The sequence below is a fragment of the Panthera leo genome, chromosome B4, assembly GCF_018350215.1.
Source record: "Panthera leo isolate Ple1 chromosome B4, P.leo_Ple1_pat1.1, whole genome shotgun sequence".
Classification (NCBI taxonomy): domain Eukaryota; kingdom Metazoa; phylum Chordata; class Mammalia; order Carnivora; family Felidae; genus Panthera; species Panthera leo.
In genome coordinates, this window is record NC_056685.1 from 37,798,033 (window position 1) to 37,822,677 (window position 24,645).

The 24,645-nt window shown below is 52.4% G+C and overlaps 1 protein-coding gene across 5 annotated transcripts in view; it reads left to right on the forward strand.

The window, feature by feature from the left end:
* TSPAN9 (tetraspanin 9) overlaps nt 1–24,645 on the forward strand; it is a 202,141-nt gene that overhangs the window by 116,494 nt on the left and 61,002 nt on the right. For 4 of the 5 annotated variants that reach the window (XM_042945530.1, XM_042945531.1, XM_042945529.1 and 1 more), the window contains one exon: nt 2,506–2,585. In XM_042945530.1, coding sequence (XP_042801464.1) covers nt 2,523–2,585 — 63 coding nt within the window. In that variant the 5' untranslated portion in view covers nt 2,506–2,522. Of the gene's footprint in view, nt 1–2,249; nt 2,586–24,645 lie in introns of those variants that run through there. The other variant, XM_042945528.1, reaches the window with a different exon arrangement.

The window sequence follows — 24,645 nt, forward strand, 5'->3', positions numbered from 1 at the left end:
ACCACTGTGCCCAGCCAGGAGACCAAGGTGTCATGGCTGTGATGCTCATTAGCTTTCATTGCTGGGCAGCCATCTGAGTGGGGAAGGGGCTTAGAATAGTAACGCCACTGCAGGTCCCTCTAGAGAAGTGGGGTGCTTGTACCCCTGGCTGTGAGCCAGTGAGAGTGCAGACTCAGCATGGGACCACCACAGCCAACCTGTGATGAGTGTCTTCCTGTCCCTGTGGTTGGAATTAATGCCCTCCTCCCTCTGGGCCACAGCCAATTATGTTCCTGCCCATCGCCTTGGTGATTAATGTCCTTCTGTCTTCCTGATTAGATTGTGTGTGTCTGAAGGGCAGGGAGTAGCACACCTTATGTGTTTCCTCAAGGGCCTGGCCCCATGCTCAGCACATAGCAAGGTGGAATAAATGTCTAATGGGTTCCAGGGTGGACATTTCACACTCCCACTCCCACGGAGGGGCCGGAATTTCTCCTCTCTCCAGCCATCCTTGTCTAGCGCCTCCTAGAGGCCAAGGCCGGTGTTAGGTGCTGGGATACTGAGCTTGGTAAAATACTTGGCCCTGCTCTCAGGGGCTCTCAGCACTCTCTTCCTCGGGGCAGAAAAGAGAGGTGGACTTCTTGCCCCCCAGGTCTTCTAGTTTTCTTTGTTTCCCAAGTATGGGAGCCCCAGATCAGCAGTGCAGACTTCTGCACGAGCCCAGGAGACACACGTGCAGTTTTTTTTTTTGTTTTTTTTTTTTTGTTTTTTTTTTTTTACAGTGGGATGTAAGGCTCCTCCTGGATGTTCCCCAAGTCCCTTAGAGCATTCCTCGTGCTGTTTCCCTTGACCAGCCCCTTTCGTGCCCTCCTCACGGGAGAGGACTCTGCCTGTGTCCAAGAGCACTCCTACGTCACCCTGGCATAGGCAGGATTCAGAGGGGCAAGGCAGGACCTTACTTCTGCCACCTACTCTTCTCATCGCGGCTGTGGTCCCAGCCAGCACCGCATCCCACCCGGGAACGCGGGGGCGGTGGGGGTTGGGGGGCCTCGCGCAGCTGCAGGAGCGTCGCTGAGCCGCGTGTGTGCTGGAGCGTGCGCGCGCGCGCGGAGGGGGCGGGGAGGGCGGCGCGCGCCCCGCGGAGGCCCCAAGCGCCTTTCCCACACCTCGCGCCTCCCCTGCGGTCTCTTTTCCCTGCAAGCTGTAGCCAGACCCACGTGTGCAAAAGCGTGTGTGTGTGTGTAGCAGGGAGACCGTGTGCCCGGGGTCGGACAGGCCCCCGTGTGCACGGTGGGGGGGGGGGGCGGCGGCCACCTCGACAGTGGCCGCGCTTCTTTCCTCCTTCTGTCCTCCCCAGCCCTTTCCTCTGGTTTCCTTGGGTCGTTGGTACCTCCAGCCATTCCCTTTCTCTCACCGCCCCCCTTTCTCCTGTTGAAGAGATCAGCGCCTTCCGATGAAGGTTCTGGTTTACCCCCAGCTCCAGAGCCCTTGACATTTAGCGAGGGCTCGCGGCGCACTTGTATAGGCACACAGCAGAACGCTAATCCTATTAAAGATAATGTGTCATTGGGGAGGGGGAGGCTGCCCGCCCCCCGTAAGGGCTACTGCTCATTGGTCGAATGCAAAGCAGGGGGCGGGGCCGAGGGCCCGGGGAGGGGGCTCCGGGCAATTTCGGAGTCAGGAGTCGGGGCTGGGATTTCGCCGGGAAAGCCCAGCGGTGGCAGCTGCGGCGGATCCCTCGGCACGGCCCGCCGCGCGCCCGGGCAGCCCAGGGCCGGCGAGCAGCTCCGCAAAGTCGCGGAGCGAGAGGAGGCGGAGCGCCCGCGAAGTGGTCGGGCTCAGCGCTGGGGCTGGGCAGGGAGAGGTGTGCCCGGGGACCTGGATCCTGGCGCCCTGTGCCGCGCGTGGAGCGGCCGGTGCAGCCGGGAGGCGAGCTGACGCTTTGGAAAGAGAAATCAAATTGCAGCCTCCCCAAAGACGTTAAGTTACGCAGGCCAGCGGGTTCCCGGAGAGCGTTCGCGAGCGCGCGTAGAGCCGAGCCGCGCCGCACCGCAGAGCCCTCCCGGGCCAGGCGGCTGGGAGCGGGGCGCCGTCCGAGAGGCAGCGGCCCCTGAGCACGGGGTCTGGCCGGGAGTGCGCCCGGGTACAGAGAGGGGGCGTGCAGGGCTCCGCCAGCCCGCCCGCAGCCCGCGCCCGACTTGGGCGCCCCCTCCGTCCCACTCCGGGAGCGATGCCCCCCGCCCCTTGCGCCCCCCGGGAACGACGCGAGCATGGAGAAGTCGAGTAGCGAGGATTCTTCGATCCACCGGAGTCCATCTTTGGACAGCAAGGACTCGGACTTTGCCAAGCCGTCCACCTCCGGCCGCCCGTTCGGCCGCGGCTTCACGGCCGGCGCCTTCTACGGCACCGCGGGCTCGCGGGGCCAGAGCCGCGCCGAGGCTGGCGTTAAGACTGACAAGTACAATGCACCCAAAGGCAGCAAGTACGTGGTGTTTTACCTGGACCTGTCCTTTGTTTTTCTCCTAGAATTTAAGAAGTGCAACATGGCCAGAGGCTGCCTCTGCTGCTTGAAGTACATGATGTTCCTCTTCAATTTGATATTCTGGGTAAGTCCTTGCGTTTATCTCTCCTTTGCCACCTCTCCTCTTCGTTGCTTATCCTAGCGTGATACCCTCTTCCTCCTGGCTGCTGCATTGCCCTGCTTTCTGCACAACGGTAAGTGTGGGGGTTTTAAAAAATTGTCCTCCCCCCCCCCCCCCTTTCATTCATCTTTCTCTTCCTTTCTCTCTCCGTGGTGGCTGAATGGAGGCTCTAACTTGCCTGTCTTCCAGGAGATACTCTACTCCTAGGTGGCTGACAAAGTTTGCTGCCACCTCCCTCCCCTGTAAGAAACCCATGCTGAAGTGCCTCCAGCTGGGTAACCTGCAGAAATAGGTGTGGGGCCAGAATTTTTAACAGCTGTGACCTTGAGTGGAAGACCGGCACAAGTGTGGATGGTTTTCGAGTTTCTTCTTGTATTTTTCCTGAATACACAAGAATACAATCTGCAGCATTTTGTGGGCATGAGGTGGGAGTGGGAGGGGTAGTGGAAGTCACTTCCTCTGACTCCTTCAGTGAGTCCCAGGAAGAGGAGAAGAGCCCCTATCCCAAGTGTAGAGACACACGTTTGGTAGCCTGCAGATATGCCCCTGAGTTAGGGCTTGTATGGAAAAGGAGAGTGTGGGAGGGATGCTGCCATCGGGTGGCGGGCAGCTGCTTTTGAGGGATTGCAGTGGACTGGGCAGGGAGCAGGCTGGCCATGTGCTCCCACCATGGAATGCCAGCCCTCTCCAGCTCCAGGAGACCCAGAGGCTAGAAGGGACAAAGGGAGCACCCCTATCCTTGGTGAGAGATTATCCGTGGGTGGGGCAGCTTGGAATTGTTCTCCATCCTCTGTGACTCTGGGGGCCGCGTGTACACACGTGTGCATGTGTGCAGAAGAAATATTAGTTATGCACATTTGAAAACTTCTTAAATTCACATCTAATTGTTCATCCCAGCTGCTGCCTCCTCCTTTCTTCACTAGAGCCCCAATGTAGTCAGCACAGATGTTTGGCTCTGCCCCAGGGCCTGTCCTGCCTGCTGGAGGCTGTCAGCTGCCCATGGTCCAGAAGGAGCCCTGGGGGCAGGAGAAAGTCATTCACAGTGAAGCTCCGTAGAAGCGGTTGTGCTTTGATGTTCAACACTCGTGTGAAGTGATCTGCTTTAACTGACCAACTTTTTTGGGGGTGTGTGTGGGGGGGTGACTTTTCCCATAGAAGGGGAGAGCTCGGGACTGGGCGGGAAGAAGACTGGGTCTAGTCTTGGTTCTGTGTTAGCTTCTTGTGTGACCTTGGGCAAATCGCTTTATCGCTTAAGGACTGGATTTCCTTTCCTGTCTGGGGGGGGGGGCTCTTGTGATGGTCTCCCTCATGTCTGATCCCATTAGTTATGGGACAGCCTGCATCTTTGCCTTCCCTCTGTGGGGGGAGCCCCCTTCCTGGCCTGGGGCACAGGCTGCTGCTTTTCTTCTGAAGAGCCTGGTTTGAGATCATTTGAGTTGGATTTCCCCGGATGTCTGCATGGTCCTGGGCCCTCCAGCCACCGCCGTTAGGACGTTACCTGTCTTGTGGTGAGGGTTTTGTGGAAATTGGGGCAGAGCCACTGGAATGTCAAGAATGATTTTGTGGCCACCTTTGGGCAAGTGCTCCTGGTCCTCTGACTCATTTGCCAGTGTCTGTGTCAGCCAAGTACTGGTGTGTATTTTTCTAGTACCTACGATTTACATGAATGCTGCCTCGCTTTCATAGTGGAGTTTCCCTCTCTGTCCTTGTTCATAGTCTCAACCTACCTTTCTTCTTTGCCCCACTCTGTATATCTTAACACTTACTAGAAAGACCTTGGTGGGGATGCTCAGTGCCTCAGCCAACAATTCCTCCTACTCAGCCCCCCTCCTCCCCACCCCCACCCCGCCACCTGCTGGTCGAAGTAGATATAACTGCTGGTGGCTCCTTCCTTCTCCAGAATGGTCCCGGCTTGGTTTAGGGACCTCCTCTCTCACAGGTTGGCACAGTGGGCTGTGTGCTGCACGTAGTAGGCACTCATTATGTTTGTGAGTGAATGAATGGTGGGCCAGGGTGGTGAAACCACATCTTGTTGTGCGGTACGGAGTCCCACTTGATAGGGAAGAGAAGTTAGTTCTCCAACTTGCCTGTGATGAAGGCTCTCCTAAGCAACTTAACTGTGGGGTGACAAGGGCTCTTTTCATCTTCCCTTAACAGCTTGGCAGAGGTTAATGAGCTGATTGATGGAATGGCTTTCTTTTCTTTGGTTATAGTGAGAGAACGTGCCGTCTCTTCCTAATTAGGAGGTACCCACCACCCCTCTTTCACCAGGCAAGGAGTCTCTCTCTCTCAGAATCTCTGACTTTTCTGATTACTTAATATTTTCAGAATTCCCATGACATGCCAGGAGCTGGGAGAAATTGAATCTCAAAGACCCAGTTCTTTTATGCTGGTAGCATGTGAGTTACAAAATAAAATGTAGACCTTAGGAAAGATGGAAAGTTAGCAGAAGAGAAACGGATGCTTGCATGTGCGAGAATATTTGCCACTGGGTTCTTTGGGAGGTGGAGAAGGTGTAGCAGGCAGTTAGCCAGGATTTGGGTATGGGGTGACTGTACTTGAACAAAGACATCCTGCAGGCAGGTGCTTGGGCCTGATAGAGAAGAAGTAGAGGAAAGAGCCAAATCAGAAGAGAAAGAATGAAGGTGTCTAGGCCCAAGGCAGGTGGGGTAGTTGATGAGGCAGGACCCCTGGGAGACTTCTGCTTACTTCCAATGCATACAGGAAGAGAAAGGCTGGAGGTCAGTGAGATGGTAAGGGTGAGGAGGGATGCAAGGCTGGTCAGAGCCCGAGGCCCGTGGGACCCAGAGCAATTGTTAGGAATTGTGTAGCCATCGCTTTTCCTAGTCTTGTGGCTCAGATCCCAAAAGAAGACTTTTCTGAGGCATTAGAGTTGAACCGAAGTCTGCAATCAATAGATAGAGATCTTCCTATAGATCCTGGAGCCTACCTGGTAGTTCTCCAAACCCACCGCTGCCGCCACACCCCCCTGCCTTCTCAGAGCCCGCTGGGAGGATTCCCAGCGTGGAGGAGAGGTGCACCTGTCACACTGCACCCCCCAGCCCCAGGCGTGAGAATCCTGGTTCCTTGCCACTGGGTGGAGCTTCTAGAGTATTGCTATCAGTGAGGGCCTGGGTGACATCACCGGGGGCAGGATAGAGGCAGAGCTATGTGGCCTGTGCTCCTCCTCTTCACCAAGAAAAGGGCAGGTGACTTGTAGGCCGCTAGGGGAGGGGGTGGTGTCCAGGTCTGCTCCTGGCACCAGCGACCTCACCCAGATGTTGCTAGCCATGCTGGCACCCAGGGCAGCATTTCTGAGGGCCTGCTAGAGATGGTGGGGCTAGGGGAGGAGGAGTCAGGGGTCATGCCTGACTGAGCCCCTCCTCCTCTTCCTTGGCGCCCCTCACCCTGATCCTTGGGGCCAAAGAGAATGCTGGCTTCTTGGTGGATAGGGAGTAGGAGGCCTGAGTTGGGACAGAAGTTTCTCCATCCCAAGGGGCCTGTACACTGGTAATCAAACCCACCCCAGGGTCTTTCTCCCAGCAGTGGAAACCATGGGGCAGCTCCCTCTGTCAGCCCCATCTCTGAGCCCTCCGGGAGCCATCTGGTGGAATACCCTGGGGAGAGATGAAGTGAATTGGAGCCCCTCCAGGAGGGCAAAGGAGGCTCGATGCTTTAAACTCTGAGTAGGGGAGAGAGAGAGTGTAGGCGTGGGCTTTGGGTGCTGGGGCCCGTGTTCCCTTCTTGGGACAGCAGATCATGATCCCTGCCAGACCCTCCCAAACCAAATCCAGCTCCTATCTGATAAGGAGGGATGGAATGGGCCTGCGGTTGCTGGCCTAATTGCCACTCAGGATAATGGTCACTTTCCATGCTTGCCAGCCGAGCTGCCCTGTCACTTTAAATCATGGCTGGCAGAGCAGTGACATTCTGGCTCCACTGGAAAGTCTATTCCTTGTGGATCGCTCCCTTAATAAAGGCCAATTAGCCAAAGAGGCAGTGCTCAGTGTGCCTGCTGGAGCAGGAGAAAGGTTGGGGCCGGCCTGCCACGGGTAGGGTGCCGGGTGGAGGCCCTGATTAACCTCCCCTAAGTGGGGTCAGGTCTTGGCGGCTTGGCCCCTCACAGATCATTCACTTGCCTCTGGGTGCAGGCAACTGGGTTAAGGCTCTCCTGTCACATCATGTGTTTTTTTACTGGCTTGGCTGTGTTATGAGTTCCTCTGCGGGCTCCCTGTTGGTCCATGGTGGCCCAGGACACGGGTCTGTGCACAATCGATGCTGGATGGGCTGCGTGTCTCAGGGGTCTGTGTGGTGCTTTCTGTCTGGAAAGCAAAGTGTGGGAAGTGGGCTGAGGGGTTGAGGGGACCCCAACAGGGTCCAGACAGGTTTGCGCCTGGCCTCTCCAAGCGAGAGACTAGCTAAGCTGGGCAGCAAGAGGCATTTAGAGGCTTCCTGAAGTGCTCAGGTGTGAGGCATCAGGCTGTCTCCCCAGAGGGCTCCAAGTAGGCCTTCGGAGTGGGTCAGGCATGGCTCTGTTTGGGGGAGAGGGGCCTGGTGAGACCCCAGAGCATGGCCATGAAGGAATGAATGCCGGCTCCGTGTTCACTTCCTTTCCAAAGCATTAAAAATTAAACTTCCTTGTCTTAATATCTATTTTTAAATCGTGTCAGAGCCAGCACTGGTGTCAATCAAGAGGGGGCGGGGTGGAAGAGGAGAGAAAGGAGAGAGTCCCAGCTGAAACAGGGTGCATGCTGTCGCTGCCTTGAGGAAATGGCCATGGTTCTGCCCTCCATTTGGCTGGCCTGCCAGTGGAGAGCACAGAAAACCGCACTGACCTCTTCTGAGGATGGGGGGCCTCGCCCTCCCCGTGCTGTGCCTCCATGTGCCTGACTGCCCTTGGCTGAACTTGGCAGCGGGCTCTGGGGCTTGCTGGGCTGTTGGGGTCCCAATCGAGCCCATTCACTCATGACACAACTATTTACTGAATGCTTGCTGCGTGCACAGGAGCCTCTAGTTGGTGAGAACAGGCTGACTGGGCTTGCATAGAGCAGATCAGCTTTCTCGGGCCAGGAAGTCGTGGAATCGGGAGGTCATCAGCCTGTCCTCCACCAAGCATTTGAACACAGGGCTACCGAGGCAGGGGTCAGAGCTGGGCCCTCTCCCCCTCCCCAGCGTTCTAGGGAGGGACAGCAGCAGGTCTGGACCCAGCCTCCAGGTGGCCTGGCTTGACTTGTCCTTTTGTCTCCCCGCCCCCGCATGATGGCTGTCTGACTCTCCCTCTCTAAAATGTTTGTGTCCATCAGAAATAAAGGGGAGGAAAAAAGTCTGAGTTTCCTTTAGGAGTTTTCTAGTTTAGAAAAAAGAACTAGTGAAATATGTATCTTTTTCCGTTTCTTCTGAGAGGGCTGACAGGATGCACTGTGGCTAGTGTGTACTGCATGCATTTATTGAGCACCTGCTGTAAGCCAGGCCCTGGAGCTACTCAGAGGCCGGGGGAGGAGTCAGGCACTTATGTGACAAACAATTATAGTAAACAGTTGCAGTTCTGAGCAGTAGGTGTTCAGTAGAGTTACTTAATAGAATAATTGATACTGCTTAGTAGAGAAAAGATACAAAGATAACCGAGTAGAGCCAGTGACACCTGGCTTTTGAAGGATGGAGAAGAGTGTGCTGGATCGATGAGGGTGGGGTTCCAGGCCCAGATAGAGGTGGAGAGAGGTAGACTCGAGTTGATCCAGAGCCGTGCCCGGGAGAGCTTGCAGCCCAGGGGAAGAGACACAGAGCCTCCTGCACACATGAGATGGGCTGAACCCGGAGAAACAAAGGCTGGTGTCTGCCTGGGTGGTGCTGGTTGAGAACAGCTTCCAGGGCAGTGAGTGAGGCGTGGGTTCTGAGGAGGAGGTGGCCCTGCCCTGCTGTGGCGTGTGCACCAGTGTCTGTGGACGCTCTTCACTTTGTCCCTAGGGCCTGGAGGAAAGGGCTGTTTTGTTTTTCCGACAGTGAGCACCATGACGGGTCTTGCTGTGTGACTCAGGCCGCAAGCTGTTGCTGTAGGTAATCCAGCTTACAGAGATGCCCCTGTCCTCTCCCCCCTTCCGGCCTCTCCCTTCCAGCTGCGATGTGCCCGCTTATTTGGTTCCAGTTAGGAAGCTTTGAAGCTGAGCTAAACCCGTCGGGCAGAGTTAAGTCTTCTGAGCCAGCTTTGTCCCTGCTCACATTTGAAAGCTAATCTGCCAGCAGAAGTGGGGGGTTGGGGCAGGGATGTTGCAAATGGCACGTGAGCCCGAGGGTGAGCAGATCTGTGGCTGGGGTGGGGTGCAGGGCAGGGCAGAGATCAGGTTCACCCCCTACCCTTCTCTAGCTAGTCATGGGGCTTCGGGTGATATCTGAAATATCTTTTCAGGTAGTGAGTCTGTGCTTCCACGGGGAAGGGTTCTGCCTTCTCTTCCCTTGGGCCCCAGCAAGCTTTGAAGGCTCTGAGGAGTCCTGGAGAAGCCCTTGGAAGGGAAGGCTGCGGGGTTTCAGAGCTTCTTCCTTGTGTTGGGTGGCTTAGTGCACTGGTGCGTGTGGGGGTCCCGTTTAGTGGCTGTTGGAGGGTGACTGGCCGAGGAGAACAGAGACGTGGCTTCTGTCTGCTTTGGTGGTTCTTCACTAGGATACAGATTCAAATCAACCAGATACCTTTTTACATGAACAGAGGCTGTGTCCCCTGCCTGCCCCCCCCCCCCACCTCCCCGCCTCCCATTCACTGACCTACTGAGTCAGAGTCTCCAGGAACGGGTCCTGTGTTTTGGAGGTGCCTGGATTTCCTCATGCTTGACAGTATCAGCTATCTTCCAGGGCTGTGATGAGGCCCAGCTGAGGCCATCTATGTGTCCTGGAGGGATCCTGCTTAGCAGGATGCCACCATGCTGGACATAATGCCTAGCAGCTGCCGTTATGGTTATATTACTATCACTGTGCTTCATTCGGTGAGAGCATGTGAACAGGTAACCCCTCTAACAGAGTCACACGCCCTGGGGCTAGAGTGACAGAGGTGGGCAGGGCTTTGGAGCCCTGCAAGAGGCCCCAGGTATCTCCTTAGGCTGGGGAGCATTCAGAGTGTCTTCTGATCATAGGGATATGTGGGGTAGAAATGGAGAAGCCGGGAGGTTCAGGCAGGTCTGTTGGGATGGAGGGTGGGAGTGGAAGGCAATGGAGGAGGGGTGCGGTGTGGTCTCAGACCCCAGGGCTGGCAGCCGCACTTGCCACACTCACTGTACACTTACCTCTGGCCTTCCCAGGTGGGGCGGCCCACACCCTTCTGCTTCCCTTTGTCGCTGGCATGGTGAATCAGGCCGGGAGCCGGCCAGCTGGGCCAGTGGTTGTATTGCAGGGTCTCTAAGGGCCTTCTGCCCTGGCTGCTCAGAGGACAGGTCACTCAGTGTTGGACTCTGCTGGCTGGGCAGTTGGCCTGTGACCTGAGCAGATGAGCGGCTCTAGGTCCAGGTCACTTGACTAACCGGAAAAACAGTCACTGAAAACAGTTTTCTTCAAATTGTGGAATAAATCATATGTAAATGCATATAGTTTAAAACAATTACATGAGGAACACATACCCATGTGTTCCTTAGCTTAAGAAATAAAACACTATGGGGCGCCTAGGTGGCTTGGTCGGTTTAGTGTCCGACTTCGGCTCAGGTCATGATCTCATGGTCTGTGAGTTCGAGCCCCGTGTCGGGCTCTGTGCTGACAGCTCAGAGCCTGGAGCTTGTTTCAGATTCTGTGTCTCCCTCTCTCTCTGCTTCTCCCCTGTTCATGCTCTGTCTCTCTCTGTCTCAAAAATAAATAAATGTTAAAAAAAAAATTAAAAAAAAAAAGAAAACACTTGCTCTACCCACAAAGCCTCTGTGTGCCCCTTCCTGAGTGTGCCCCCAACCTGTCCCCTGGAGAGAACCAGGATCCTTAAATTTTGTGTTAGGTCTATTTCTTTGTGGTTTTTCCACATACGTAAACATCCTTGAACACCACATCATTTGGTTTGGCTTGTTTTTAAACTTTTGATAGATGGAATCATCTGAATTTTTAAGACTTCAGTGTTGTGTTTATTGATTCATTTGTGTTGATATGTGTGGCCATCATCCACTTATTTTTATTGTTCTAAAGTATTCCATTATCATTCTTCTGATAATAAGCATTTGGATTATTTCCTTTTTTAAAAACATGCTTCTGTGAACATTCTCGTACAAGGCTCCTGGTGTGCATAGGCCAGGGTTTCTCAGCTCAAACCACAGGTGACTCACCTACATCCAGACAGTCGTTGACAATGTATGTGAATGTTCTGGAAGCATCAAATTGCTATAAAGTTCCGAAGTATTAAACATTTCCATGGACCAGAGTTTCAGGAGAACTGCTTTAGGGTACATAGCAAGGAGTGGAATTGCCAAGTTTTAGGATTTGCACATTTCAGCTTTTCCAGATAATGCCACATTGTTCTCCAAAGTGGATGTATCGTTGACACTTCCACCAGTGGAATGTCAGTTGACAATGGGAAGTTTTGGCATTCTCCAATACTGTGGGTGTAAAATGCTATCTTATGTCTTAAATTTTCATCTCTCTGATTACTAGTGAACATCCTTTCATAGGTTTATTAGCCATTCTTTTCTGTGAATGCCTGTTTTATGTTTTTGTACATTTTTCTATTGAATTGCTTGCTTGTTCCTATTTTTTAGGAGTTTTACTATGTTTTGGATGCTAATGTGTTGTCTATTAAGTGTGCCACAAACACAGTCTATATCTTCCAGTTTATAGCTTAGCTTTTCACTTTCTTCATAGGGCCTTTTGAGAGGAAGAAATCCTTTATTATAATATAGTCAAATGTATTAGTCTCTTTTCTTTGTTAGATTGTACTTTTTACATATTGTTCAAGAAATACATAGTATCTTATGGATCTCTTTGCATCGCTTGTAATAGGACCGTGCTTGTCATAACATAATAGGCATTCATGAATTTTTTAATGAATGAGTGAATGATTAAAGGTGACAACCTGTATTTATTTCTGTAAGTTTTTCTTTTAACGTTTAAGTCTTTATTATGTCTGGCATGCGTATTTCCATGTGGTGTGAGGTAGGGCTCAGTTTCTTTCTTCCCCATATACAAATCAGTGGTCCTGCCTCCAGTGATTGGCTAGTCTTACTTTCCCCTCAGATGAGTCATGCCAACTGTGCCGTTTCCATGGCACTATTTATCCCTGTGCCACATTGTCTTAATTACTATAGCTTTTTAATAAGTCTTGATCTCTGGTAAGGCAAATCCTCTTATCTGATGTTTTTTCAAGAATGTTTTGGCTGTTCTTGGCCCTTTGTCCTTTTGCATAAATTTTGGACAGTTTGATTAGTTTCACCAAAAATCAATCAATCAGTCACCTCTTCTCCCCACCCTCCCTCATGCAAGCCCTATTGGTAGTTGGATTGGCTTTGCATAGAGTCTGTTGATCAATTTGGGGAGAATTACTATTTTTTAATTTCCAGTTATGAATATAAATTGTATTCTAGGCATGTATTTCTATTCATGGACATGGTATACTTCATATATTAGGCCTTCTTTAATGTCTTTCTGTAAAGTCTCATAGTGTTCTCCATGAAGCTCTTACACAGCTTTTGTTATGTCGAGACTTTTGGTCTTCCGTCCTTTAACACCACCCCTTCCTCCCCTCAGAGTCCAGCAGAACTCTTATGTACACGAGGATGGAGAAGGGAGCACCTTCCAGCCACTCCTCCTCACGGTGTGGTGGGGCTGAGCAGTTGGCCAGGTGCTGTGCTGGACACTTCCCTAACTTACTCTGTTACCTTATCTGCCCTCCACAGCACCTGATGAGGAGAGGTAGGTTTATACTCATTTTGCCTCCGAGGAGTTGGAAGCTCTGGCAGGTTAGGGATTTTTGCCCCAGATCACTAAGCTGGAAAGTGACAGAACTGGGATTTGAACCTGGGTTCAGAGCCCATATTCTTTTTATGACTAACTCTGGGAGGTCATCCTGATCCAGCTCTTTCCTCTGTTAACTTCAGATTGTGTTTTTCTTGGATCTGTGCTTCCAATTTGGTGCGGTGCAACCCTGCGATAACAGGACCAGTGTTATGCATATTTGGATGTGACCCCTTGGTGATTTGTGCCTTCCCTCCCCCAGTCCCAGCCCCAACAGAAATGGGTCAGGAGATGACCACCTAGTGATTGTCAGGGCCTTTCTCAGATTAGTGGGTAGTCAGTTGTGTACAGTCTAGGTTTCATGATCTGTTTTTGTGCTTTTTATGCGAGTGCCCCAGGATGAAGACTGTTTTCTTCACAGCTTCCCAAAAGCATGACCCTCCATTGTGCTATTAAATATTTCAGATTCTACTCATCTCATCATGGCAGGGTTTACTGTTCTTCCTTTTTTTTGAGAAGGAGAGAGAGGGGGAGAGAGAGTGCAAGCAGGGGAGGGGCAGAGAGAGAGGGGGACAGAGGATCCAAAGCGGGCTCTGTGCTGACAGCAGCAAGCCCCATTTGGGGCTCAAACTCATGAACCATGAGATCATGACCTGAGCCAAAGTCCGACGCTCGACCAACTGAGCCACCCAGGCCCTCTGGCAGGGTTTACTGTTCTAACCATATGGCCCTGCTTTTATATTTTGTATCTTGTTCCCCCACTCTGCTAGCATCTTCTAGGAACTTGAAATCCTTGCAGCTACCTCGAGCGGGCAGTGGTACCCCTGTGTAGATGAGGACACTGAGGCTAAAGGCATTGTCATCCAAGGCCATGAGCAGAAGGAGGGGGGCGTGAGGGGCCTTCATCTTATCATCTGTGCCTTGCTTGCTCATGATTGGTGCTCAGTAAATGTGTGTTGGTCTGTGGGCTGGCTGAACGGCCCAGAAGTGCTAGGTAAAGGGGGCTTGGGTGGGCTCATCATGGGATGCCTTTGGCAGGTGATACCCTTTAAATATGATTGGGGTTTATCTAAAGGAAAGGCCCCATGCTGTGGGGGGAGCCATACTGGCCCCCCACCTGGAGTATCCCGTGTAGCCAAACAGGACCCATACAGCCACACATACTCACTACCTTGGAAGGCGGCTCTGTGACCACCAGCCTTATTGCAGCAAGCCCTTGGTGGGTGTCTCCCTGAGCAGTGGTTTATCAGTGCTTTTTTTATAGCACACACAGCACTCTCCCCCAGGACTCTGGAAAATGCTGTTGCCTCCATTGCATTCATTTCCAGAGGTGCTGTGGACTCATGGGCTTTGGTGCCCTGTGATCTGGTTCTAGGTAGGCCCTGGTGTTGTTTCTTGGTCACTGCGTGATGAGTGATGAGCACTCGAAAAATTCCATCTGTCTCTCTACGCCTCAGTTTCCCTTCCTATTGTGGAGTTAGAAATTTAGTGGGATGGCCTGAGAAATGATTTCTGATGTGAGGGAGAAGTGGGAAGAGCCTGTGAAGGGAAAAGTATGATTAGATTTGTCCTTTGGCAGAAAAGGAGATGAGGAAGTGGGTTTTTAAAAAAATTTTTTTAACATTTATTCTTTTTTTTTTATTAATATAATTTATTGTCAAATTGGCTTACATACAAAACCCAGTGCTCATCCCAAGGGCCGTCCTCAATGCCCATCACCCATTTTCCCCTCTCCCCCGCACCGCATCAACCCTCAGTTTATCTCTGTGTTTAAGAGTCTCTTATGGTTTGCCTCCCTCCCTCTCTGTAACTTTTTTTTCCTCCTTCCCCTCCCCCCTGGTCTTCTGTTGAGTTTCTCAGGATCCACATATGAGTGAAAACATATGGTATGTGTCTTTCTCTACCTGACTTATTTCATTTAGCATAACCCTCTCCAGTTCCATCCACATTGCTACAAATGGCCAGATTTCATTCTTTCTCACTGCCAAGTAGTATTCCATTGAATATATAAACCACATCTTCTTTATCCATTCGTCAGTTGATGGACATTTAGCCTCTTTCCATAATTTGGCTATTGTTGAAAGTGCTGCTATAAGCATTGGGGTACAAGTGCCCCTATGCATCAGCACTCTTGTATCCCTTGGGTAAATTCCTAGCGGTGCTATTGCTGGATCATAGGTTAGATCTATTTTTAATTTTTTGAGGAGCCTCCGCACTGTTTTCTGGAGAGGCTGCACCAGTTTGCATTCCCACCAGCAGTGCAAGAGGGTTCCTCTTTCTCCACAGGGAGCGGGGTTTAATTGTATTTCTGTGTCAGAGCCTGTGGCTGTATGTGAGGGGAGCTGCCAGCCACCTCAGAACAGAACCCCAAGATGCAACCCTGCTTGAACATGGTGGGCTCGGTCCCGTGCACCCAACCAGGGGTTCCATGTGGCCCTGCCCACTGCTCGTCCTCCCCCAGGATCAGGGCTGGGGGTGCCCTTTCAGAGTCTTGGGACTGGGACCCCATACGCCAGAGGAGAGACACTTGCCAGTCAAAGCCAGAAGGAATGGGGTTGGGGGCAGTCGAAAGGCGTGTGTCTCTGTGTGAGGAGTCCCTGAGTAGAACGGATTGTGGGACCTAAAGGTTTTTGTTAGGTACATAACTTGTAAGTTCTCAGAGCGCCCCTTTGCCCCAAACACACACAAACAGACACATGTTGACACACATGTATACATACGTGTATGTGTGCACGCGTGTATACAGACATACGTAAGACACGTGTACATATAAATGTGTATGAATATACATCATAAATGTTTAGAAATGTTTTTATAGTGTGAATACGTGTCTCTATATTTATATATACAGTTGACCCTTGAACATGGGTTTGAGCTGTGTGGGTCCACAGCAGATATTTTTCCAGTACAATACTGTAAATGTATTTTCCTCATGATGATCTTAATATTTTCTTTTCTCTAGCTTACTTTAATGTAAGAACACAGTATATGATACATACATTTAACATACAAAATATGTGTTGATCAACTGTGTATGTTATCTGTAAAGCTTCTAGTCAACATTAGGCTATTAGTAGTTAAGTTTTGTGGGAGTCAAAAGTTAGGTGCAGAATTTTTTTTTACACATGTGTAAAATACATTTTTATTAATAATAGCATTTTGTTCCATATGGGTAATATTTCTATGAAAGAAAGTAATAACCACAATGTACTGTAATTAATACACCCTGGAAAGACACGTGGAAGATCTTTGAGTTCTGGCAGCATATTTGAATAAGTGTAGATTGATGTACATGCACATTTTTAACTGTGGGGAGATTGGTGTTGTTCAAGGGTCCATTGTAAATGAATATGTCAGTTTAGTTAGATTCCCCGCAAGTGTGTGTGACCTTGGGTGTAAACTGGTATCCTCATTTTAAGCAACCCATTTCCTGGATAGACTGTGGGGCTCATAGATTGCAAGCATCACACACCAACCATGGCAAACTCCAGAACACAGAGACCTGCCTATATATCTCTGTGACCTCGGCCCAGCAGTTGTTTAGCATTTGGCCATGCACCGGCCCAGCTTTCTTTTCCCTTCTGCTCTCTGCACTCCTGTGTTTCTATCTGCGGATCTTTCAGTATCTATGGAGAGACAAGGTTAGCTCACAGGCTAAAAGGAAAGCCAAGCAACAGGCCACACACAAGGACAGAAGCCAGAGCTGCTCTAGGGTGTCGTTACCATGAGGTAACAATGACCCTGGTCATGTCGACTCTGTCAGTTTTTGGCCGTTGGGGCCCACTGCTCAGGAATTGACTTCTAGGATAGAGGGTCTGACTGGTCATGAGCCCATCCTTGGCCAGGGTTGAGCAGAGCACCTTGATTGATGGGACATGGCTGTATGCAGTGGGGAGAAGAGAATTCCCCAAAGGAGAACAGGGGAGCTGACACTAAAAGAAGGGGCAGAGGCAGAAATGGTAGACGTGTGCTAAAGTGTTTGGCCCCCCAAATGCCAGATGCCACTGCTAGGATTTGCTCATCCCCTGGAAGTGTCCTCCCCACCTCCTGGGGAGAGAGGTCAGGAGTAGATGGGGAGGCTGAGACCTCCCCACCCCCATCCAGCAGCTCTTGCTGTGTTTGTGTGGCCATCCTGGCTGCCTGTGTGGGGGAGATTCGGCAACCGTGGGGCTCCTCTGATCTCTCTGTGCCTGGCTGTGTCATCTTGGTATGTCTGAGTTGCTCAGGGGTAGGTAGGTAGGTTGGTTTTCCAGCTTCCCCAGAGCTAAGATGCCTTTGAGGCATCTCCCAGCAAACCATGCATATGGATTCCACTGTGTCAGCCCCTTTCCATGCCCACCCCTGGTGAGTGCCCTTGGGTCTGCTGGAAGGGCCTGCTGATGCTCTAGGGAGGGTGTGCCCACGGTGCTGCGGCTACTTTTCAGCACTGCCCTGGAGTCCTAAGTCCTAAGTCCTAAGTCTCTGAATTCCCAAAAATGTGTTCTCCGTGACCAGCCAGTGAGTCTTGAGTTGTGCTTATGGTCTGCTAACCTCATGCTTCACATTGTAGGGGAACAAGAACTCCCTCTGTTCCTGCTCTAGAGAGGCTTGTAGTCTAGCTGGGAAGAGCCAACTACTGTCACAAGGGTGTACAATAAGGCAGTATAGCATGCCACAGGGAGCCCACATGTGCAGTCAGCCAGACCAAGTTTCGTGCATTTTGTGGACATCATCAGTGTGCGACCCGTGGGCTCCCCATCCAGTATTACAAGGCAGTGGGGACTTATTGAATAACTAATGTCAATCAGAGTTCCTGTGCATGGCCTCTCACGTGTAGTGGGCACTTATAAATGGTATATATTCTTACATAATCACATAAACGTGCTTCCTGTTTGCCTTGGCTTCCGGAAAGTGTGAGCTGTGGTAGCCCCAAGTGGTTCCAGTGTAAGGCCAGGTGGACAGGAAGGGCTCTGCGCAAGAGACAGCACTTGAGCTGATCCTTGACAAAAGAATGGTATTCAGCCACACGGTGAGGAGGCGGGATGGCCTTTCAGGCAGGCCTGAATGTGGTCAGCACGATGAGGGCCTGGAGCAGGACCTAGCCCTCAGGCTCCCTGTGGCCACGTGTACAGACCTGATGAATGAGGCTAGCGTGGAGGAGAAGGTGGTCCTCCAACAGGTGCGCATCAGGGCACCTCCCTGGGATGGAAGGGACAGTACGTATTGAGTACCTGCCGTGCCCCGCACGATGCTAAGTGCTGTCCTGACCATGGAGGGCGGTGTCAGGATGTTCGTGTCCAGCACCTGCCGTCTGTCTTCTGAGCAGAGCAGGCACCTCAGGGAGTATCTGAGGGCAGAGAGGAGAAGACCCGAGGGCCCAGGCGATGGAAGATGTGTGCCTGGGGAGACGGCAGGGAAGGGGCAAGAGGACAGCTAGGCAAAGGGCTTCTGGATGAGCAGAGGGGGTGGTGGGGATGATGGAGGAGGTGAGGGCAGGAAAAATGAGGTGATATTTGAAGCCAGAGAAAGGGGCTAATGCAAGAGAGTTTTGAGCCAGATTGTGGTGGGCAAGGAATTGCTTTGGTAGAGAAGTTTGCTGATCATTGGGGACCCCTTTAAAATCAGTACTTTGGGGGCGACTGAGTGGCTCAGTCGGTTGAGCGTCCGACTTCAGCTCAGGTCACGATCTCGCGGTCCGCGAGTTCGAGCCCCGCGTCGGGCTCTGGGCTGATGGCTCGGAGCCTGGAGCTTGCTTCCGATTCTGTGTCTCCCTCTCTCTCTCTGCCCCTCCCCCGTTCATGCTGTGTCTCTCTGTCTCAAAAATAAATAAACGTTAAAAAAAAAAATTAAAAAAAAAAATCAGTACTTTGGGTGGTACCTGGCAGAGTGTAGAGACCGTTGGGTGGAAGGTCTGTGTAGCACCCTGAGGTGTGGAGGACATGGTGAACCCGGCTGTACTGGCAGGGGGGTCTAAGGAGACTGCGGTGGCTGGCGGAAGGACCCAGAGCCTTCTGTGCTCCATTCACTGAGGGGCAGCCCCCAGTGTGTTCTCTCCAGGAGGTCAGGTGTGTTTTGAGGCCTGACTGTGCCCCCCACCCACTCAAGGGAGGCTTCCCCTGCCTGTGGGCAAGAGCTCATGAGACCCAAATCAGAGTGACAGTGTGTCAGCCTGGGTTCTGGGCCAGAGCTCTGTGATGTCTGAGCCATTTAGGACACCCGCCATGACCGGTCCCTGAGGCCTGGGGGCCTGGTGGGGAGGAAGTTGGGGGACCCTCAGGAGGGTGGTGGGGGGGAGGAAGTTGATGCTGTTGGAAGAGCTGAGTGCACAAGGTGCTTGATTTGTTACCATTTATGGCAGCCAAAGAGAAGGGCGCGAGGCCCCCCTTCCCTCTCTCTGCCTCAAGCCCCCCTTCATCTGCCCCTTTCTCAGCCTGCCTGGTGGGAGGAGGGGAGTCTGTGTGAAAAGTGCGTGTTTCATAAAAGCCGCTCTGTAGAGGGTGGCGGGTCTGAATCAGGAGCTGTAGGAGGAAGATTGACAAGATTCTCGGCATTGCTGATTTCTCTCTTCCTTTTAGGCTGGGGGCTCCTCAGAACTTGTTGGGGGGCAGGGTAGGTTGGATGGCCCCTCCAGCAGCCTGCAAAATTCTGGTGTGTCCAGCCATGGATCCTGCATTTCCTCCCCATTGTAGAAATGCTGGAATCCCGTTTCGCGCAAGACATACACCAGCTAATTCTCAGTTTGCTTTTGGGATGAAGGTGGCAGAGCGGGAAAGAGCAGGGGATGGGGCGCCAACACCTCAGTTCTAGTTCCGGCTGTGTTGCTAACTGGCTGTGTGACCCTGGACAAATTACTCCCCCTCTCTGGGCCTAAGTTCCCACATCTGGACAATGACAGACTTGAACCAGCTCATCTCTGGGGTCCCTTTGGGCTCTGACATCCTGCGTTTTTACACATTTCTTTTGCTCCCTTTGTGTTTTTAAAGAGCTGATGATTCTTGAGATACCTTATTTTCCTTTCCTCACAGTAGCCTTGGTAGAGTGAGGGAACAAGGAGGATTCCTTGTATCTCACAAGTGGGGAAACAGTCCAGAGTGAGGGAGGACCCACCTAGCAGGGCCGGGTGTGTCCTTGGTGTGCTGGAACTCGCTGCCTGAAGCTCACAAAACTGCCCCAGATTCTGCTCTGCCTGGAGGCTCACATGCTGGGTGCAGGCACAGGGGCTCCCGGGTTCCAGACGGAATGTTCCCCAATGGGCTTTGACTCCCTGGACCTTGGTTTCCTTGCTCAGTGGCAGGCAGAGAATCTCCCCTGCTTCCCATTTCCCGCCTCAGGGTCGTGGCTGGGTCTGAGCAGGAGATGGGGCCAGCCACAGCAGTCAGCTGGTATTGCCTGGCCCCCACCCCCACCCGAGAGGGCTGTCACCCACCAAGCAGGTAATGAGGGGTGGGCCGCTTTATTAAGCACCCTCACTGCAGGAGAGGAGCTCAGCACCTTGTTTGACACACAGAACTGTCTCGGCTCCCATCCTATTGTTAGAAGCCTTAATTACAATTGTTCCAATTCCGCCCTCCAGCATTCATCATTAGGAAGAGCTTTCTTTTCCCTTCCTGTGTTCCCCTAAGTCCCCTGAACAGTGTCTTCGCTGTTCCCTGGCACCAAGATGCCTCCCGCCTCTATCTCTCCCCTCTTTACCGCCCACCTCTATCTGGGGCAGTCCCAACACCAGCTGCCTCCCTGCCCCGTGGCCCTACCTTGTGCCCCCAGCTGCCACCCTTTGAGAAAACAAACAGCAGTCCCACCAACCCCACTAAACTCAAGGCTCCAAGCTGGGGATGCTGTCCCTTCAATGGGCTGCTTAATCATGAATTCAGGAACCGGTCTGCCCCTCCCCTTGCGGTGTGAGGGTCAGCAGGGTGGGTGTCCTCAACTGGAGAGCGCACACATTGGGTGCTCTTTGCCGTCTCCGGCTGTATCTCCCCTTCTGGCCCAGAGCCCCTGGGCCTGTCCTTTACTCTGACTTTGTTAGAAGGCCCCTGGGGCAGCATGGAAAAAGCCTGTACCAGGAGTGTGGGTGCCCCTCACAGCTCTGCCACGGCTCCCCTTGTGACGATCTCTGACTTCAATTTCTCATCTGTAAAATGGGGATAAACCTGAATACTTGGCTGGCCAACCGGTCAAGGAACCTGTCAAAGAACTGTCAGGCGGGTACATTGAGACAGTCCTCTGAAGTCTGTGTAGGGTGGCGCTCTGTAAATTGGGATTACTGTGTCGTTTCTTTTTGTTAACGCCCATTGCTCTCTGTGTCTGTTTCTGCCACCACCTTCCTGCCTTCCCGTTTCCGAGTGGGCCGTAAAGTTGCACAGTGGTTTGTTCCCGGACATATTTCTCCATCCAGGTGGCCACCGTACGTGTGTGACTAAAGCGCGTGATTCCGGCTCCTGCAGGCTGCCTGCCAAGGCATCCCACCATACTTGACGCCCTGGCAAGCCCACTCATGACTGTCCAGGGAGTGTGGTGGCAGGAGGGGGCCCCTTCCAGCGTTCCCAAAGTTCTGTAGCAGGTCAGTGCGGAGAAAATGGCTTGTCTGGGTAGGAACTACAAATGCCCCTCCAGATTCATCTAGGACTGCTCTGTGTGGCTTGTTCAGGCTCGTTCCTTTGGTTAGGGGTTCACTAAGATGACCTGTGTCTCCAGATCACAGAGAGCTGGTTTCATTTTCTCAGTGGCTGATCCGTCAGACCCACTGCGTACCCTGTCCGTTGCCTTGCCCTTTCTCAGGGCTGTGGTGTCCTCAGCTCTGCCAAGGAAGAATCTTGTGCTGGCCGGGGATCTTCTGGGGAGGCCCTTCCCCCACTGGCCTGTGGGGCTGGTCTCTGAGCCTGTAAGTCTGGCACTTTGATTGACAGGAGTTTGAGCGAATTTGCTTGGGCTTATCTGCCCTGTGGGGATACTCAAGCCAGGCCAATCATCCTCTGAGGGACAAAGCCTACTGGTTTCTGCTTTAAGCATGGAGATGTGGAAGTAGGTTTTGGGGGCAGGGCACGAGCAGAGTGCTCACATTCACCCACATCACTGTGGATGCACACCGAAGATGTGAGCAGTTCCTTTGCTTCCGCCAGAGATGTCTACCCCCACCCACCCCACGCTCAGCCTGGTTAAGGCGAGTCGGCCTGGAGGCAAGGGTCTGGGCAGCTTCAGTCCTCCCTGTGATCAGTATTGTATACTGTCTCCCAAAGGACATTTTCTCCTCGGGGAGGTTTACCAGAGTGTCAACAGCCTTATTTTGCTTTTAGGGAGACTGAGTTGTAGAGAGAGAAGGGGTTATATTGAAGGCCCAAGTCACATGGGGAATAAACAAAGCCTTCTTGGCTGTCATGGAATGCACTGGAACCCAGAGTGCCCGAGTGGGCATGGTAACCCATTTGAATTACGTGTAGTCAGGATGTGGCCTGGCTTCCAGGCTACGTGGACCCTTCTCAGCTTCCCAAGTAGACTTGTGGGCTGGTTTCTCCACAGAACTGCAGGTGTCCTGGGGAAGTGTGCACTTCCTTTGCCAAGGCCCTGACCTCCAGCCTTTGGACACAGACACCCGTGGCCCCTTGCTTCTGTCTGGGCCTACCATAGGCTCCCAGGACCCTTGTGAAATTCCAGGCCAGGCCATTACCTGAAGGGCCCACCATCTTGGGGAAGGCAAAGCTGCCAGAGTGGACTTCTGAACGTGGTTAGAGAAAGGGCTGGAGAAAGTGGGGAAGGGGGCAGAGGGCTGAGAGACACCTCTCAGAGGGCAGCCTCTTGCCTTGCTATTTATATTTAATTTACTAGAGTATTTTTCCTTGTCTTTTTCTGTTTGGTGTTCCCAAACTTCTCTTCACACCTCTCTCCCTTCCAGGTTCCCTTCACCTCGCTGTATTTAGGAGATGACTAAGTAGACGAACCTTCCACACTGCCCCTGACTTGATGCCTCCTGACATTGAATGCTGGGACTGAGGAGGGAGGGCACACCTGGGAGCCCTTCTGGGGAGGCAGTCATAGGTCCCCTGATGGAGATGTCCACGGACTCAGTCGGAGGTTGGACTTAGCTTCTGCATTCTAGGTGATGGGAGAAGGAAGGTGGGGGAGGAGTAAAAACAACACCACACCCAGCACCTGATGTCCCTGATGACTGTCTGTCTGCACCACTGAGGCACCAGTGAGGGGCCTGGTCTTTGAGTGTGGCGGACGGCCTGGTCTTTGAGAGGAGAGTGGTCTTTGAGAGGAGAGGAGAGTGAGGGGTAAGCCTCGCTCCAGACACTGTGCTCCTGTGCAGACATGTTTCTCTCCCTTTCACTTATGTCAGGAAATCGGAAGAGGTCTTTTCCTTTGGGAGGGGAGATGAAAATCAGACCCCACAGAGACTAATTGCCCCTGGCTTCAGCCGCCCCTGTCTGCATCCCTGTAGCCACCCTTCACTCCTGCCTCCCAGCATGCGATTCCCTGCCCCTTCCCTTCTGCCAGGCTTCTCAGGCTGCCTGGTTTGGGAAGTGAAAGGTAATATGTGTAAAGATCACTGGCTCTGGAGGCAGTGCGTTTGTCTCTTGGCATTACTGTTTACTATTTGTATGGACCTGACAAGATGCTTAACTCTTTGAGCCTTGACCTCCTCATCTGTAAAATGGGACAATAATAGGTCTACTCTCTAGGTTGGTTCATGGAGTAATGGAAGCACTGAATGAAGAGGGTTTAGCCCATTGTATGGTATGTGATGGGTGTCTTCAGGTCAGGTGAGGCTCGTATGGACAGCTGATGCTGGCTGGGGTAGTGTAGCCATATTCCTTGGCAGAGCGAAATAGGGAACATGTGTTCAGAATTAGGGTGTAGGTGTTTTGTTTCTGTTCTCAGCCCCCACTTCCTCAGCTGGGCCCTTATTTTCTCTAGGCTTTGTTTTGGCTTTCTCCTCAGTGGAATGAGGCAAGTCATTCGGTCCCTCTCGCCCCTTCCCCCTCCCCCAGCCTCCTGCAGGGCAGGGAGAGATGGACAGATGAGGAACGGGTTCCCAGCTGCTGAGTGCTTGGAGCTCTCTCAGCCAGAGATGGGGGAGAAAATCGAAGGTGGGCTGTTCTATGCTTTTAGGATGGTCTCTAGGGACACAATGTTTAAACTAGAGTTGAAACCTCTTACTGAGCTCACAAAAGAAGGCCCTGGAGGAGGCCCCTGGGGTCTGCATTAGCCAGACCAGCCAGGGACCTGGGTGGGCAGAGATGTCCCACCTGGCCTTGCTGGTGGGGCCGAGGCATGCCTATGGGGAGACTGGGTGCCCCACTTAAGAAAGACAAAAGCAGAACCTAAGCAGGGAGACGGAGAGGAAAAGGAATAAGGGGAACAAAAGGAAAAGGCGCAGGGACAGCTGGAGGGGCGGGGCAGACGCGGGCAGAGAGCCTCAGGTAGCCAGCTCCAGGGGCTGAGCCTGCCTGTCCCTTCCTCTCCGCAGTGATTAAGACATCGCCAGCTGCCTGTGTTCTTAGCTCCGCTGGCTCTCCGCTGCCAATAACAAATGCATCTGGCTGGAATCTGGGTCATTAAAAAAACAACCTGATATTTCTCTTCTTCCTTCACCCCCTGGCAATCCATGTCCTGGAATATAGCTGGGACCCCCAAAGGAGGGATCCAGAGGCACAGGGAGCCAGGGTGGGCGTGTTGGCTGTCAGGGCCACTCAGCCAGACAGACAGCCACCCTTCCTGGCTGTCTAGGTTCTGTTGTTGCGAAGCACGGGCCTTAAATGGAGAGTGATGTGCTGGGGACAAGGATTTTACAGGTGGTTTTCCTTCCTGTTGGCAGGCCAGGGGGCAGATGGTCTAGTGGCTGTGGTGGGGACATGAGCCCAGAGTCACAGCCTCAGTTTGACGATGATCTAATGAGATTCCTTAGTCTCTCTGGACTCACTTTGTTTCCACTGTGAACACTGACCGTGACACACAGCCTGCCCCAGGGGGTTGTTGAGGGGGGAGAACAGGGAATGTCCCAGCACAGCACACAAGGAAGGATAGCTCCTGCTACTTTGTCTCCATTATTATTGTCATTATTATTATTATCATTATTACGTTGCCTCTGTTGAGTAGCACCTACAGAGGGAACTGCATTTATTCAACCGCAGTGCCTGTGTTG